The 18,363-nt window shown below is 44.6% G+C and overlaps 1 protein-coding gene across 1 annotated transcript in view; it reads right to left on the bottom strand.

Moving 5' to 3' along the window:
- Positions 1-6,092: 6,092 nt before the first annotated feature.
- The window catches only part of POLR3B (RNA polymerase III subunit B), a 91,732-nt gene continuing 79,461 nt past the window's right edge, over positions 6,093-18,363 (bottom strand). Inside the window, exon 28 of the mRNA XM_061638931.1 lies at positions 6,093-6,727. Within this exon, the coding sequence (XP_061494915.1) occupies positions 6,598-6,727 (130 nt within the window). The 3' untranslated portion in view covers positions 6,093-6,597. The remainder of the gene's footprint in view (positions 6,728-18,363) is intronic.

The following is an 18,363-nucleotide window of genomic DNA, read 5'->3' as shown; positions in this document are numbered from 1 at the left end:
ATGATATATTTGTATTTGTTTTTAACAGTGTTGTCAGTTGCTTGGAGACCTTCAGGTAACAAGCGACTAATAAACCCAAATAATAAATAAATAAATAAATACATAAATTACTGGATTTAATAATAAAACACCTATAAAAATATTAGCTGCTCCTGCATATATTAAGTTTGGGGACTGTTCAGACTTTTACTGTCAACACCGCCCCTCCTTTATCCTTTAAAAAACATTTAATTCCTCAACATTTATAGTACCTTAAATTCAGGAATGCCAAACCATCTTTCTTCTAGCGCAGTAATCCAGGCCAGTAAAAAAGTCTGCTTGCAAAATAAGGACAGCCCTTTGGAAAATAATCAATAAAAGTAGACCTCAGTTCCAGCAGCAAAATGAGGTTTTGACTAGGGTGGGACACAACCTGTATTCAGCATCTTAGCTGGACTAACATTATAGCGACCTTCACAATGAAAAACATTTCTGGTAAACAGCTTTGCCTGGACACCGCAGCACAAAGTGATGAAGGAGATGGAATAGGAACAAAAACTCCAGTGGCTACCTCTTACCTGCTGCAACTCACTGAATTAATACCACAAGATCATGAAGCATTCTTCAGACCACTACATCTTAATCAACAATCAGAGAAAAGTCACTGAACAGAAATCCAACCACACCACTGAAATAATTAACTAACAGTTAGGGCTAGGGAAGAAATTTCACTCCATTCGCATCTGTGGGCGAACCTATCTAATTTGCAGATTCTGACACAATATGCGAACTGAAACACAGACTTCCTTTGAAATTCACACTTATCTGAATTATGCAATGGAGTTCTCTGGTCAAATAATGTGCACAAAAATGCATATAGTCTAGGGCAAAGTGGGCCCAAAAATGCACATGAGTGAAAACAACATACAAAACTGCATTACATTCAGGGAGATTGCTTTGCAAAAATGTGTATATTAGGCAAAATTGCATACAAAAATGTCCATATTAGGAGTAATTTGCACTACAATGCTGATTAATTTTCATGAGGACTTAAAAACAAGTCTCAAAAGTGATGTGGAAGTGTGGAGAACTGAAATGTGGAGAATTGACTGGAAAAAATGAGGAATTGAAAGAAACCAAAACAGACAGTAAGGATGGGTGAACAGAGCAATCTTATACATGTCTGTTCAGAAGGAAGCTTCATTCAGTTTCATGGGAATTTCTCTCAGGTAAGATTGCACTGTAAAGGGCTGATTTAACCCAGCATTTCAGCTGATGCACATGAGACTTCCAAAATCCCTGTTTATGACAACTTCAAAAAACACCTGTACCACTAATGATAAATTTTCCACCATGATCCTGATATTCTATTAGTATTACACACTCCAATTATCTCTTGAACTCTTTGGTCACTTGACATAGTTATCATTTGTTTTATAAGATTGCTTCCAAGTTTGAGCCTAATCCTGTCACTTTGATGACCTGGTACATTTTTACATAATCATCCCTATAATAGAGTTCTGCTACATCAGATGCTTTCTAACGCCTGTCAGTTTCAGAAACAAGTTTAAAAGCTATTCTTTTAGCAGACCAAAAGAAAAAGACGAATCAGCAGTGTGATGCAGTGGCTAAAAAGGATATGCAGTTTTAGACTGCATCAATAGTAGTGTCCAGATGGTAAGTAGTAATGGTACCGCTCTTTTCTGCTTTGGTCAGATCTCAGCTGGTGTTCAGATCTGCGTATTATAGTTTAAGAAGGATATCAACAAATTGGAATGTGTCTGGAGGATGGCATCAAAAATGGCAAGGGGCCTGGAGACCAACTCTTATGAGAACAGATTGAAGGAGGTGGGTATATTTAGCCCAGAGAAAAAGTTAATTAAGAGGCAATGGGTTATATTCAGCATTCTCCCTGCACAACAAAACAGTCTCCCTCTCTCCCTTCTTCCGCACCTCCCCTAAACCTGTTCTGAGTTTCCTCCCAAAGCTTCAGAAGAGATTTGGGGATGGCACAGCGTGCAAGTGGGAGAAATTCCACTGCACTAGGCACAATGTTTTAGTTGAACACCACTCAATATGATAGCCATCTTTAAATACTTGAAGGGCTGTCACATAGACTGATGGAGCAAATTTGTTTTCTGTTGCTCCAGAGGGTAGGGCCTGAATCAGTGGTTTCAAATTACAAAGGAAAAGTATTTAGACTAAATGTTAGGGGGGAAATCCTGATGGCATAAGTTGTTTTGACAGTGGAGCATATTGCCACAGAAGGTGATAGACAGGTAGAGTCTTTAAAGCGGAAGGTGGACAGCCATCTATCAGTGATGCTATAGTATTGGCTTTCCATCATCATGTGTTTGGATCTTTGAGATTCTGATTCTATTATTCTTTGATTTCCGTGGAGTTGTGACAACTGTCTAGTTCTATTGGAATGCAAGTGGAGCCCATCTCTTTTGTAGAGACCCAGGTGGCCCCAAAATGTTCCCTACTGCCTTACAAATCTAAACTCTTCCTCCCAATGCCACCATCTCATTAACAAATTGAGATCTCATTGCTCTGTCTGTTTAGCTTAGCCCTGCGGATAGAACAGAGACCATTTCTGAAAACGCTATCTTGAAACAGGCAAATGTGTCCAGGGAGTCTTAAAATTGATGGGGTGGGTGACAGGAGAACTAAAACGTATTTGCTTCCATCTCTGTGATTTTGTGGGTCACAATTTCATAATGAAATTGACATATATCGTGCAAATGCCCCTTAAAAACTAAGCTGCACATTTTCAGGAGCAAGGGAGTTATGATAAATGGGGAGGGGGAAACCATCTTCAGGCTAGTGTTCTGTTCAATTGACACTAATTGACAGGAGTGGAAGTGTCAGCATGTGGCATAGAAGGTCCAGCATTTCCGAGCAAGCAGCACTAGCTGCAGTAGCAAAGCACACACAGAACAAGATGATACATTTCTTTCAACATCCTTCCCCAAAGCTCTATGAATAGAGAACAGTAAAATCATCCCCTCTGATCTGCAGCTAGGCCTGTCAGTCACAAAAACTCTCTCTGGTGCTTTCCTTATATGGCAAATGTGAGGAGAAATATTTCAACTTTTTGCAGACACACTGCAGTGCTTATTGAACTTCCAAAGCTTTGAAGCGCTGTGGAGCACTTTTGCTTTGGCTCAGACAAGCCCTAAATCTACTTGTTCTTGATTCAGGATTTGTCTGAATCTTTTGCACAGCCCTGCCAGATATGTAACCATAACCATTGACTCCGCCCCTGTACTATTAGCTTTCTCAGCCTTTGGGTCCCCAGATGTTGCTGGACTACAACTTCCAACAGTCCCAGGCACCATGGCCAATGGTCAGGAATGATGCAAATTGTATTCCAGTACTATCTGGAGACTCTAAAGGTTGGGAAAGGCTGTATTAGCATATCTACATCCACTTACGTTTCAAGAGGCAAGAAAAAAGTTTGTAACCATTATCTTTTCTCAAATTAACAGAACAACCCTTTAATGTTTACTCAGAAATAAGCCAATTCTTTCGATGGGGCTAACTCCAAGGTAAGTGGGCACAGGATTGCAGTCTAATACTTTCTGCAGATGGGCAGTTCTACTTAAGTTATTCATTGTACACACAAACATTATTGCTTATAGCAGGGATGGAAAACCTGGTGCCCTCCAGATGTTGTCAGACTACAACTCCTATAATTGCCAGGCATTGGCCATGCTGACTGCAGCTGATAGGAGCTGGAGTCCAACATCTAGGCCACTGTTATTCAACCTTGGGTCCCCAGATGTTGTTGGACTACAGCTCCCATTTATTTATTGTATTTGTATTCCTCCCTATAGCTGAAGCTCTCTGGGAGGTTTACAGTAACTAATCTGACTGGGGTTGATGGGGGTTGTAGTCCAGCAACCTCTGGAGACCCAAGTTTGAAGAACAATGGTCTAGAGGACCGAAGGGTCCCCATCCTTGCTATAATGAGAAAATTCATAATTAGGCCACTACTTTACAGCAGGAACTGGAAACCGTCAGGTCCAGGGGCCAATTGGGGCCCTCCAGGCCTTTTTATCTGGGCCTTGGGATCATCTCCAGGATAAATCCTCCTAAACTACACCAGCCCTGCTTTGCACACACACCCCCTTGTGTTTTTGCCTGGCTGGAATGTGTCCTTGAATGCTGATCATCTTCTTGTTTGCCTGGATAGAGGAGAGAGAAGGAAGTGTGGATGTGGGTAGAACCTAGCCTGTTTGTTGCTTTGCCTACTTTTGACTCTGGTCCCATCCACCATTGGCATGTGACCACTGGAAGGTTGCCCAGAAGGGAATGTGGCTCTTGGGTTGCACAATGTTCTCCTGCTTCATAGGAAAACCATACACTTTTTAAGGAAATAGTTTGTAAATGGGAACATTCTGTTTTATCATCACATGATGTAGTTTTTGCCAACCTGGTGACCTCCAGACATTTTGGACTAGAACTCACTGATGGGAGTTGTAGTTCAAAACATCTGGAGGCTACCAGGCTGGCAAAGGCTGACACAGGAAATACATTTTCAGAGGGGCAGCCGTGTTAAGTCTTTTGCACCAAAAACAATTGAAGAACCTTGTGGCACCTTAAAGACTAACAAATTTATCACAGCATAAGCTTTTGTGGGTTCAAGGAAATGAGAGTATGTAACTCTTCCAGTGAATCAGCTTTTCTTTTATCAGGAAATGTGAACCTAACCAGTCTATTCAGATGCAAGTCACTGAGTTCAATGGGACTTACTCCCAGGTCTAGCACTGCAGCCTAAAAAAGTTTGAAAATATGCACTAGGATCCTTTTCAGTGTCATAGATGCTGGAGTGTCCTTGTTGCAGCTCTAGGATTATGCCATAATGCTTCATTGACACTCCTAATAATATTGCTTCCCTGGGAGGTTACTAGGAAATTATGGTCAGTCCTTTCTCCCTGAGAGGTTTTGACAACATGGAAGCAATTTAGACTGTGTTCAAAGATAATCTGTATAAGATAATTTGATTAATCTGTGACAGAAGTATGTTCAGAATATTTCTCATACAAAAAACAACATATTTTTTGACATACTCTTTTGTCGCTTTTTACCAAGATTTTAGGGTGTGAGACAGGGGTGTATTTTATCACCCTATTTGTTTAATCTGTACGCAGAACATATCATATGGAAAGCGGGATTGGACCAAGATGAAGGAGGTGTGAGAATTGGAGGGAGAAACATCAATAATTTAAGATATGCAGACGATACCATACTCTTAGCAGAAACCAGTAATGATTTGAAACGAATGCTGATGAAAGTTAAAGAGGAAAGCACAAAAGCAGGACTACAGCTGAATGTCAAAAAGACTAAAGTAATGACAACAGAAGGTTTATGTAACTTTACAGTTGACAATGAGGACATTGAACTTGTCAAGGATTATCAATACCTCGGCACAGTCCTTAACCAAAATGGAGACAATAGTCAAGAAAACAGAAGAAGACTAGGACTGGGGAGGGCAGCTGTGAGAGAACTAGAAAAGGTCCTTAAATGCAAAGATGTATCACTGAACACCAAAGTCAGGATCATTCAGACCATGGTATTCCTGATCTCTATGTATGGATGTGAAAGTTGGACAGTGAAAAAGGCGGATAAGAGAAAAATCAACTCATTTGAAATGTGGTGCTGGAGGAGAGCTTTGTGCATACCATGGACTGCGAAAAAGACAAATAATTGGGTGTTAGAACAAATTAAACCAGAACTGTCACTAGAAGCTAAAATGATGAAACTGAGGTTATCATACTTTGGACACATAATGAGAAGACCCAATTCACTAGAAAAGACAATAATGCTGGGAAAAACAGAAGGGAGTAGAAAAAGAGGAAGGCCAAACAAGAGATGGCTTGATTCCATAAAGGAAGCCACAGACCTGAACTTACAAGATCTGAACAGGGTGGTTCATGACAGATGCTCTTGGAGGTCGCTGATTCATAGGGTCACCATAAGTCATAATCAACTTGAAGGCACATAACAACAACAACAAACCAAGATTTTAACAAGTTTAGGAAATATTGCTATATCCCAGCAGCCTGAGGCAGTGTTAGGCCATGAAAAACAAACTTGAAAAGCGCAGTTGAAACTTTTTATTCACTTTCCCATCTCTGGTCAATAAAATAAAATAAACAAAATCAAACACTGTGCAGAAATAATTACATTAGACCAAAATTATGCTTCAGTCAAAACACACTAGTTAAGACTCTGCAAAACTGTTCCTTTAAACCCCATCAGTTTCAATGCTGTATTCCCACTTTACGTTTATGCACATATCTAAATGGCATGTTGATAAAAGAAAACAATCCACTAAGCATGGGTGATCTGCAGTGCTTCCATCCCTTTGAAGGGGAAACTGAGTTTGCACAGTTGCAGTGCCTTGGTGGAAGGGGCATCTAGCTTTGTGTCACAGATAAACACAGCTTGAGTCATCACACCAACAGATTCCAACATTCTCCTGAGCATTGTCACCCAGTCAAAGAGAGAAAACTAATAAGGAATTAGGGGGCTATTTGGCTTTAGCACTTCTGCAGTCACTTTCCGATTATAGTTCCACTTCCCATTTTCTTCCATTGTTCTTCAATCATTTTATTCATTATACTTGGTCAGTTTTAATCTGGGTATAATGTTCATAGACTGGAGTTCCTGGAATAAAAGCTTACAGGCATATGGAATGCGCAAGGAAGACACGTGGCAGGAAGACTTGCAATAGTGGCACCTAAAACAACAACAAGAAAAAAACCAAAGTCAATGTACATTTACATAAAAGAGAGAGGGGAAAAAAATTCTTTATTATGTTTTCATATCCCCCTTTAGCCAAATGGCTCCCAAGGTGGTTTACAATAAAATTAATGCAATAAAATAAATAGAAGGGGGGGAAATAATAACATCAGCCATCAGATGGTTAAAATAGGTTAAGACACAGAACTTTAAAAAAACTGGGAGAAAAAAAATATTTGCATGAAGCTGAACAGATAACAGAGCAGGCACCAGCCAAGTTTCCCTAGGGAGGGAGTTGTAAAGCGAGGCACCACCTCTAAAAGGCTTTCTCCCTGGTTGCAAGCTTGCCTCACCTCAGGTGGTGGGGCAGCTGGAGGAGAGCCTCTGCTAATGACCTCAGTACACAGGCAGGTTGATATGGGAACAGGCATCCCAAGCTGCACAGTGTTTTAAAGATCACCACCACCACTTTGAATTGTGCTCAGACATGGACCAGAAACCAGAATGTAAAGGTTTGGATTACGGCAGCTGCTCCAATGAAAGTGGCAGCCCATAGGCTGAATCTAGCCCTGAAAGCACTCGTGCTTTCTTGAACCTTCCTATTTATGAGCAGTTACTACTCTGCCCAAAGTTATAAATTTGTATTCACCTACGGCAGGGTTAGCCAATGTAGTAACTTCCAGATGTTGTTGGACTACAAGTTCCATCAGCCTCTGCCAACAAGGCCAATGGTCAGGGATGATGGGAGTTGTAGTCCTCCAAAGGCTTTTTCACTGGTGGCACCAGCATTGTAAAATGTCCTCCCTGCTGAAATACAAGAGGCATCGGAATTGGCATTCTGCTGGCTCCTGAACACACATCTATTTAGGGAAGCATTCCCCTGAACTTGAACTTCTGATTTTATTAAAGGTTTTTTAACTGGGATGTTCTGGTTGAATTGTTATTGCATATTTTAATTACGCACATATTTTATAAATGATTTTATTGTTGTAAAGCGCTTAGAAGCCATTTTGGCACATAAGCAGTATATAAATTTATAAATAATAACTACCACCCATGGAGGGCAACGCTTTGGCTACCCCTGAGTTAAGGCCTGTGCATTGATGCATCTAATGTACAAAAAATCCAGGCAAACTGTTCTGATGGCAGATGACACATATAAGCAGCTGAAGAAGGTAACTACATTACTCTCCCCATAAAAGGCAGTCTGATTGCCTGTGGGCAAAATGACAGGATACTGTCTTATTTAACCACAATCCCAATTTCCCCCCCACTTCAAAAGTTTTTCTCTTTAAATTTCCCCCAATGACAGGGAGAACTGCTATGGCAGGAGAACTCAGGACATTGTAGGAAATGTAAACAGTGACTGCAATCCCCCCCCAATCCAAGCATCTGAAAAGGTGGGCCTGGGTAGGCCTGTCCTGTCAGTGCTGGACCCCTAGCAGCTGCCCAAGGATGCCCAGTGCCAATGCTGATCTTGTATGTTGCAATTTTGGGAGCGGATCATGCCATTAGCTCGGCATCTGATGGTTTTGAAAGCACCTCTTTTATTCTATGTAATATATTTTATACCTTTGCAAAATTTATTTCAAATACAAAATAGGTAAAGTGTGGTATCTTAGTATGGGACAGTTCTAGTCTATGCAGAAGGCCCATTTTGTTTCCTGAGCCCCCCTCTTCTCCTACCCCACTTTGACTACTGACCCACCTGCTGTAAATGTTTAATGTAAACTGGTGTGCTGACATACTAGTATCTCCCCTAACTGCAATGTGAGTCTCTGTTGCAGCCCAGTATTACCAAGGAAACCCTCAGTCAATGGCACAGAAATGTTAATTGTCGTATTCCAATTTAGGGGTGAAGAATGAGATGCCCCCTCAATCTAATTTGTGAGCTGAATGAAAGGCCAGGCCTGTAGTTGCTGAAGCTGAGAGGAGAGACAATACATTTACTCTCTCTCTCACTCACACACTACAATTAACAGGTTTTCCTGAGTGTGCCTGTCCAAAAGGCAAGGAAGCCCACTAATTCAGTTGCTCATGGTTTCATTATGACTGAACACATCAATTTTTAGGGATGATTTTTAAAAAAAGTTTGGGGCTGTTTAGAAGTTACTTCCCAACCTGTGCAGTGAGATTGGGATCCTTTGTCTTCAAGTCATCTGGCATCACATTAATGTAACTGCAGGAGCTCTCCATTCAAGTACTTACTTCTGTGCCGAATGCCAGAAGCAGAGGAGGTATACGGATGAAGCACCTGAGACTGAGGCCTGCTCCCATCTCACTGCAGGACTCATAAAAGAGCGAGTGGGCTAGTGAATTTCCAAATAGCTCCCAGGGCGTCAGTTCTCCTGGATCTTTCACTGGCCTAATCAGAGATCTAGCTAGGCATGCAGTTAAGCACAGCATTAAGCTGGGCATGATTCTGCCTTTGAAATGCACAGAGGTAGCATCCTAGAGCTAACGCCAAAAAAGATTACATGGCACAATGGTAACATGTGACTGAAAATTGCAACCTGAAGAACAACCCTAGAAAGACTTGCTTGGAGATAGGAGACAACAGACCTTGTTTGCTCAATGGGTAGCAACAATTTTATAAGGTGGAATAAAAGTATAGCATACAAAGTGGAATAAAAATGATCAGCCACCATATTTTATTTATTTATTTATTACATTTATATACCGTCCTGTAGCCGAAGCTCTCTGGGTGATTTACAGCAATTAAAAACATAAAAACAAATATACAAATTTTAAAACGCAAAAAAAAATTTAAAAACACAATTTAATTTTTTTTTAAAAAATGTAAAAACACATGCTAAAATACCTGGGAGAAGAGGAAAGTCTTGACCTGGCGCCAAAAAGATAACAGTGTTGGCGCCAGGCACACCTCGTCAGAGGGATCATTCCATAATTTGGGGGCTACCACTGAGAAGGCCCTCTCCCTTGTTGCCAGACTCCCAGCTTCCCTTGGAGTAGGCACATGGAGGAGGGCCTTGGATTTTGAGCATAGTGTACGGGTGGGTTCATGTCGGGAGAGGCATTCCATCAGGTATTGTGGTCCTAAGCTGTGTAAGGCTTTATAGGTTAAAACCAGCACCTTGAATCAAGCTCAGAAACATACAGGCAGCCAATGCAAGCAGGCCAGAATTGGTTTTATATGTTCGAACCATCTGGTCCCTGTTACCAATCTGGCCGCTGCATTTTGCACAAGCTACCACCTTATGCATGCCTAAATCCTGCACTTGGATTGCATTTCTGGAAAATGCACAGACCAAAATGTATTGGGGAAGGGAGTTTGCTAACGGCAGAACAGACTCCATGATTGCCTTTCTACATGCCCTACACTGCAGGGCTTCACACGTGCATGGCAGAGTCAGGAAGAAGATGCCTTTGGTTGACGGCAAAGAAATGTTAGCAGGTGTGCTCTCTTCGGGCCCCACACTGTTTCTCTAAGTCCCTCCCCTACTTTATTGTTATTTATTTAGCACCATCTTTGTGCGTGATGCTTTACAAAGAGTGGGACAAAGGGCTTGTAATCTATATTTCCATAGGGAAGGCAAGGGAGGAAGGAGAGGGAAATGGAGGCGGGATAAACAAGGGAACAATGAGTGTTTATTTCCCTTAGGCTTGATTACAGTAGGGACTGGGAATAGGGGGTTGTGCCAAAGGCTTCCCAGAAAGCCAAATACTTCCAGATCCATGAAACAAGAATTCTGCTTAACTCAGTATGTTATCATTCTACTGTATTTTCTGCCATGGTGCCTGCATTAGCTTACAATGTCACCCCCCCAAGTATTCCAAGTGAGCATTTAGACTCTTCAGTTTAAGGCAACGCAGCCTTTCCCAACCTGGGGCCCTTCAGATGTTTTTGATTACAATTCCCATCAGCCCCTCCCACCATGGCCAGTTGTCAGAGATGATGGGAATTGCAGTCCAAAATGTCTGGAAGGCACCAGGTCAGGGAAGGATGGTTTAAGGACTCATCTATGGCTTGCTCTATTATCTTAAGGAATATTATTTGGGAAAGAAATATAACTAGAATAGGTCTTGTCTAGCAGTTGGTGTTAACTTGTGCTTGCTGGGTACTTGAAATTCTGGAGAAAGGCAACAACTAGTTGAAAATTACAACATTCTGGACAACATTTGTCTTACACTGCTGCTGCCCCCTTCCTTGAAGGATCCCAGTCCTGGTGCCACTAAAGTTACCATTCATTGCTAACCTGCAATATATCCAACTCAGAAAGACACCTTTTCTGTCTTCCATGTAGTTTTTAGAGCCATGTGTTGCAACAAGCTTGTTTATACACCAGTTCCTCACTAAAGCTGGAATTATTGGCAAGGACCATTTCAGAGGTCTAGAGCTGCTGTAATTGCCTAGTTTCTATTGTGCAGCTCATTATAGGGCTGCCTGGCTGCCACTATTGACAGACAGAATACATGATCACCTAATAATAACCTAATAACTGGACAAGAAACCCAATTACAGGTAATGCTCCCCACCCTCTTCAGACACTGGAAGACTAGCATAGCATGCCTTTCCAGCCTAGATATCTAGGGCAAATCACAGAGTTTAAAGAAGCTTTGTGAAAGTTCTACAAACTCAATTGCAAGATGTCATTCTTCAGATCACCCCCACCCAAGGTTTAAGCTGCAATCTCTTCCTGTAGTGATCACAGCTATGGATGATAGTCTTCTGCATATCTAGCAAAAGGGATTTTTCAGGGAACCCAACAACAGACACAATCATGGGAATCTCAGGATTTATTCATATTTTTTAAAAAATCTAGTTTCTAATCCTCATGGTTGTGATTATGTGTGCCTGAAAGCTTGAAAAGTAGTGACTTAAGGTTGCAAAGGTCCTAGGGTTATAGTCAACTAAGACCTACTCAGAGTAGACCCATTGAAATTAATGAACCTAAGTTAGTCATGTTCCTTAATTTCAGTGGCTCTACATTGAGTAGGACGAGCAGTGAATACCACCCCTGGTGTTTTTAGTACATGGCCTAACGATCTATTCCCCTTTTAGCTACCTCTTGGCTTTTGATTACTCTACCTTCCTTGTGATCTTTCAGACTTGGTTTCCCAGTGCCATTACTTCTGATTCTTGCTTTTTCTGGGTCCTTGTAGTGTGTTCTTTCCATGCAAAATGTACCATTGGTCTCACCTGAAAGGTGATTTTCATAGGAGTGGGCCATCACTATGGGTAATAGTTCCACCTATCGTGCGAAGGCAAGAATGTTTTTGAAGTCAAGACTAGGGGCGTCAGGCCCCTCCCACTCTCCAGTTCATTCGTAGCAAGTCTAAAAAGAGATATCTAAAAATACAAGAACAAGGCCAACAGACCCGCCAGGAAAATAACACAGTAGTCACATGCATAATAACATGACTCTAACATAACAATATAACAGACTAAAAGTCTTGACTTCACTCTTACATTTAAATACAATAGCATAACAATAATATGTAACCCATTAAAATTATCTAGTCATCCTCTAACTGGGAGGGTCGTGATGGCCCACTCCTATGAAAATCACCTTTCAGGTGAGACCAATGGTACATTTTCCATAGGAGGTGGGCCATCACTACGGGATGTACCAAAGCAGCCCATACAGGGAGGGACCACCCACGTGTTAATCCTCATTAAGAACCTGTTGCAACACTCGTCTGCCGAAAGATGCATCAGCAGAGGCATAACGATCAATTTTATAATGCCTTATAAACGAGTGTGGGGTAGACCAGACTGCAGCTCTACAAATATCGGCAACAGGAGCATTAGTGGCAAAAGCAGCCGAAGTGGCAGCTGACCTGGTAGAATGAGCCGTTATACTAGCTGGAACTGACAGCTTCAGAGACTCATATGCTAAAGTAATACATGCCCTTAACCAACGGGATAAGGTAGGATTGGATACTTTATGCCCCATAGATCTTGGATGAAAGGATACAAACAGAGACTCCGTTCGTTGAATCTCTTGGGTCCTAGACAGGTAGGTCTTGAGAGCCCTCCGGACATCTAACGAATGCCAAGCCTTCTCGAGAGGATGGGTAGGATTCGGGCAAAAGGAAGGCAAAACAATGTCCTGGTTGCAATGAAAAACTGAATCGACCTTGGGACGGAAGGAAGGATCAGTCTTCAACACAACAGAGTCCTTATGGAAGACGCAGAGGTGTCGAGCAGAAGACAATGCGCCCAACTCCAAAACGCGTCTGGCAGATGTGACTGCGATCAGGAACAAGACCTTGAAGGACAGCATACGTAGGGGCACAGTCCTGATAGGTTCAAACGGAGGGCGTTGCAAAGCCTGCAGAACTTTAGGCAAACTCCATGAGGGGAACCGATGGACAACAGCCGGAGAGCGTAGGGCGACTCCCCTCAAAAAACGTTTGATGAACGGATGTGAGGAAATATGAGCTCCAGGAGAGGACACTGAGAGAATGGACGACAGAGTGGACGCATGTCGACGTAGAGTGTTGGGTCGAAGTCCCATCATAAAGCCGCTATGGAGATATTGCAGCACCTGATGCACAGTGGCCTGAGATGGATTGTGGTGGTGGGACTGGCACCACTTGGAGAAAGCCACCCAGGTATGTTGATAAATATGAGTGGTAGATGGTCTTCTCGAGGCCAAAATAATATCAATCACAGCGTCAGACAGTCCAGCTGACCTCAAATGTCCCCATTCAAACGCCACGCTGTTAGATTGAGCCAAGTAGGGTCCTGGTGCCATACTGGACCCTGGGATAGAAGGTCTGGCCTGACTGGAAGTGTCCAAGGATCCATCATTGACAATGCCAGAAGATCTGAGAACCACGGTCGGCGTGGCCAAAATGGTGCTATTAGAACCAGCTGTGCCCTCTCGGTTCGCGCCTTCCTCAAGGTTTTGGCTAACAATGGTATGGGAGGAAAGGCGTACAAGAGACCGTCTGGCCACGGTGTTGTCAGAGCATCCACTGCTTCCGCTGTTGAGTCCAGGTATCGGGCAAAGTACCTGGGAAGCTGGCAATTGTGACTGGAAGCAAACAGGTCGACTGAGAGGACGCCGAACTGACACTGGAGACGATGGAAAATGACTGGATGAAGTTTCCATTCTCCCGGAAAGACCTGTTGTCTGCTGAGCCAGTCTGCTGTCACATTCCAAATCCCTCTGAGATGTTCTGCTTTCAGGGATTGTAGATGTTGTTCTGCCCAGACAAAGATGAGGGAGGCTAAGTCCTGCAGAGGACGAGACCTGGTGCCCCCCTGTCTGTTCAAATGTGATTTTACACACGTGTTGTCTGTTCGAATGAGCACATGGTCCAAAGGGAACAGAGACTGAAAATGACGTAGAGCTAAGTGGACAGCCTTTAGCTCCAGCCAGTTGATGCTTTGAGTTTGCTCTGCGGTGGACCAAACCCCCTGAACGTACTGGGAGTTGCAGTGGGCTCCCCAACCGATGAGGCTGGCATCTGTGGTTACAACGGTTCTGCGGGGTTCCCTGAACGACGTGCCCTTGGAGAGGTGTTGAACCTTGGTCCACCAGCGGAAGGAGAGACGCAGTGCGGGGCTCAAATGAACTTTGCGATGGTTGGAGCTGGCAATGTCCTTTTGAAAGGGCAACAGAGTCCATTGAAGGTGCCGAGTGTGGGCTCGAGCCCATGGCACAATGTGGATTGTAGAGATGAACATTCCGAGCGCTCTGGCGAGAAGCATGACGTCTGCGGATGTTTGTTGCATCAGGGACCTTGCGATGCCTGTGATCGCAGTGATGCGATCTGGAGCCAAGAAAACCATTGCCTGCAGGGTGTCCAACATTGCCCCTAGATGTAGTAGGCGTTGGGTTGGTTGGAGATGGCTTTTGTCGAAGTTGACAAGCTAGCCGTAGGCCTGCAAAACATTGAGGGTGATCGTTAAATGATGATGAGCCAGCTCCTCAGACTTGGCCCGTATTAGCAGATCATCCAGATATGGGTAGAGATGAACCCCTTGGGTCCGGAGATAAGCCACTAGGATGAGTAGCACTTTGGTAAACACTCTTGGAGCAGAGGAGAGGCCGAATGGCATCGCTCTATATTGAAAGTGCTGGTGGCCAAAAGCAAACCGAAGAAACTTTCTGTGGGCTATGCAAATGGACACATGGAGATACGCTTCCTTAAGGTCGATAGAAGCCAGGAAGTCTCCTTCATGCAGACTCTCCGTAACGGAGTGGAGTGATTCCATTTTGAACCTGCGATATGTTACAAAACGGTTGACAAACTTGAGGTCCAATACCGCCCTCCATGATAAATCTCGTTTTGGCACAGCAAATAGGAGGGAGTACACCCCTTCTAACCTCTCAGTTGTGGGGACTGGCTCTATTGCCGCTATGTCCAAGAGGTGGTGTATAGCTGTCTGCATGATTCTGTGCCTGGCTGGTGCCGTTGGGCAAGGGGACGGATGGAATCTGTCTGATGGGGTTGCCCAAAAGTCTATGGCATAGCCATAACTGAAAAGCTCCCTGATCCAGGAGACCGTAGTGAGGCGCAGCCAACGGTCTCCAAAATGAAGTAATCTGCCACCTATGGGAAGTGTGTTAATACTGCTTGCGTTGGCGAGGACCTCCCCTATATGAGGACGATGAGTTGCCCCTGCGCCCTTGGTACTGACCTCTGCCCTGGAAGCGTCGGTTCCAGGAGCCCCTGAATGAAGTGGGGTCATAGGATCTGAAGTCGCGGCCTCGTCCTCCTGGCTGCGTTCCTCGAAAGGGCTGGTTAGTACGGAAGGGAGGAAATCGCCTGAAAGGCCTGTGGTCGATGTTCTTGACAGTGGCCAGAACCGGTTTGTGGGCATCTTTGGGATCAACCAGCACTGCCTTTAGAGCTTCCTCGCCGAAGAGTAAAGATCCGGAGTAAGGAGCCCTGGACAGATTCATTCTGGCCGCTGAATCAGCTTGCCAGTGGCGAAGCCAGAGAGTCCGTCGAGCGACTATCTGAGCCGTCATGGCTCGCGCCCCCAATTGAGTGGCATCCAAGGTGGCATCGGCCACAAAAGCTGCTGTCTTACGCAACTTTATCAGTGACCTTCTGAGGGCGACAGGATCAGGGTTAGTGTCCTCTAGAAGATCATCCAGCCACATCATAGCTGCTCTGGAGAAAATGGAGGCTGAAGCGGAGGCACGCATGGAGAGGGCAGTGGCCTCGTGATTTTTGCGGAGGGCGAAGTCTATTCGTTGCTCAGTAATGTCCTTTAGTTGGGATTCCCCTTCCCTGGGCAAAAGAGATCGTGAAACGAGGCGAGCGATTGGTTCGTCTATGCCAGGGACGTCTAACTTGGTGGCAAAGTCCGGAGCTAGGGCGTAAAGCCTGTCAGCCAGGTTCTTGAAGCGTCGAGATTGGAATGGGTGAGCCCATTCTTCAGAGGCCAATTTGGCAATTGGGTCCGGCACCGGGATGTAGTGTTCAGTAGGTGCAGGGGATTTGAGGACCTTGGCCCCTTTGATAGCTGGGGTGGAAGAATTTGAAGGCGCAGTCTGGAGTCCAAGGGTATTAACTACCCTGCGTGCCAGGGGCTGACAGTCTGAGGCATTAAACAAGCGATACGATGTATCCTCCTCATGATCTGAATAGTCGCTCCAGTCGTCTCCTTCAACATGGTCAGTGAAGGTTGACTCCTCCGCATATGAGGCTTCGTCAAAACATCTGCCTCTGGCTACATCAAAGGGATTTGGTGAACAGGAAGGATGAGCTTCATGACATGCACGTTGGTCCATGTTGAGTTGAGGTATGGCAGGAACTTGTGGTAGTGACTGCATTTGGGTGAAAAATGCCAGCATGGCTTGAAGTTGGGAGAGGAAATCAGGAGACAGCTGCAGCCCGGATGTGGCAGATGTTTGTGCCTGAGTAGCTATTGGAACAGATGTTTGGGGCGGTAGAACGGAGGGAGGCTGGTTAGGCGAAAGCTGAGTGGGAAAGCCAGCAAAATCTTCCTCGTCAGAAGAAGCGGCAGGGGAATGAAGTATATCGCTTATGTGTGCCTGAGTTGCTGTGGTGATGGTTGGCACAGAGTCATAGCGTGGGTGCTTTGGTTTGCTATGGCTGGAAAGATGTTTTGTCTTAGCCAGTGCTTTAACATGTCTGGTCTTAGTCACCTTAGAATGTTGTGGCTTGGCTGTTTGTGACATGCCTGGCTGATCTGACATCAAATTGGCTGATTGCGACATGCCTGGCTGTTCTGCCATCTTATATTAACTTGGGTGCAGTACACGGCCACAGAGGGGGCAGGATGTAAAGACCCGAACTGGCACAGCGTACGACCACAGAGGGGGTAGGATACACTGGCAGATGGCTAAGTGCACTGCCACAGAGGGGGCAGGACGCACTATGGTATCAGCGTTCGTAATAATATAGGCTGTATTTTAGGCTTGGTACACTCAGATTAGTGCTGTAGGCTGGATTTCAGGCGTGATACACGGCCACAGAGGGGGCAGGATGTACCGAATATAAATCAGATTTAGTGCGAATCAGCCACTAAAATTAAAGCTCCAGCCTTGAGAATACAAAACCAGCCACTAAGATTAAATTTCCAGCCTTGATAATACAATCACAGTAGATTTGTGTGAGGCAGCCACAGAAATTAAAGCTCCAGACTTGATGATACAGCCACAGTAAATTTGTAATACAATCACAGTAGATTTGTGTGAGGCAGCCACAGAAGTTAAAGCTCCAGACTTGATGATACAGCCACAGTAAATTTGTGTGTAAGTAAGCCCTGTGTAAGCCTGTCTACAACACACATACAACACACATACAGATAGCTTGCAGGGAAGGTATCCGTTGGTTAATAAAGGGTAACAAAAAAGGCGGGAAATTTGAATCCAACCAAAAATGGCGCCCGGAAAAAAGAATGGGAAAAATGATCCAAAAATGGCGGAGAGAGAAGGAGCAATGGCGGCCGTCTGGGGACGAACTGGGGGAAGGGCTGCCCAGCACAGTCTCGCAGGAGGAGCCGCAGGGCCGATAGCTGCACTTGCGGCTCCAAAAAACCCCAAGAAAGAGAGTGCCGAGAGAAGCCTGTGACGGATGAGGCAGCAGGAGGCAAGCCGCTGCCGCCGCCTGGAGCAGAGCTCTCTGCGGCAAAATTAAAGTCACGGAGAGAGAGGGAGAAAGAGAGCCATATCAACAGGCTCCAGTGAGGCAGAACCCCGGCAGGCTGAAATTAGGTGGCTGGGAAAAGTCAGGGAGCCGCAGCCGCAAACTCCCGCCTGGGAGAGAACCGCAGCCGCGGTCTCTCCGAGGGCTCCACAGAGCACGGCTTGAGGCAGGAAAAAACGCTACGGGAGAGACAGAGCCGCGATCTCCCGAAGCTGTCGGCCAAAAAACGTAGAGAACCACAGCCGCGGTCTCTGTGGGGACCGACAGACAAGCAAGGGAATAAACTTAAATGACAAGTTGAATACAAAAGAGGGAGAACCGCAGCCGCGGTCTCTGAGGGAACCCTCAGACAAGCAAGGGAAATAAACTTAAAGAACAAGTTAAACACCAAGCAGGGAAAAAAGGACTGGGGAGACGCACAAGTAACACTGGGCTCGCACCCAGTCAAAACAAATAAACAAATACGAGAAAACTTAGCTAAATGCTACGCTATAGGATCTCAATCTTAGGATCTCAATCTTGTTCGTACGAAGG

Source organism: Rhineura floridana, chromosome 8 (genome assembly GCF_030035675.1).
Source record: "Rhineura floridana isolate rRhiFlo1 chromosome 8, rRhiFlo1.hap2, whole genome shotgun sequence".
NCBI classification, from domain to species: domain Eukaryota; kingdom Metazoa; phylum Chordata; class Lepidosauria; order Squamata; family Rhineuridae; genus Rhineura; species Rhineura floridana.
The sequence above is the reverse complement of the archived record's forward strand: the minus strand, read 5'-3'. Positions and strand labels throughout refer to the sequence as shown.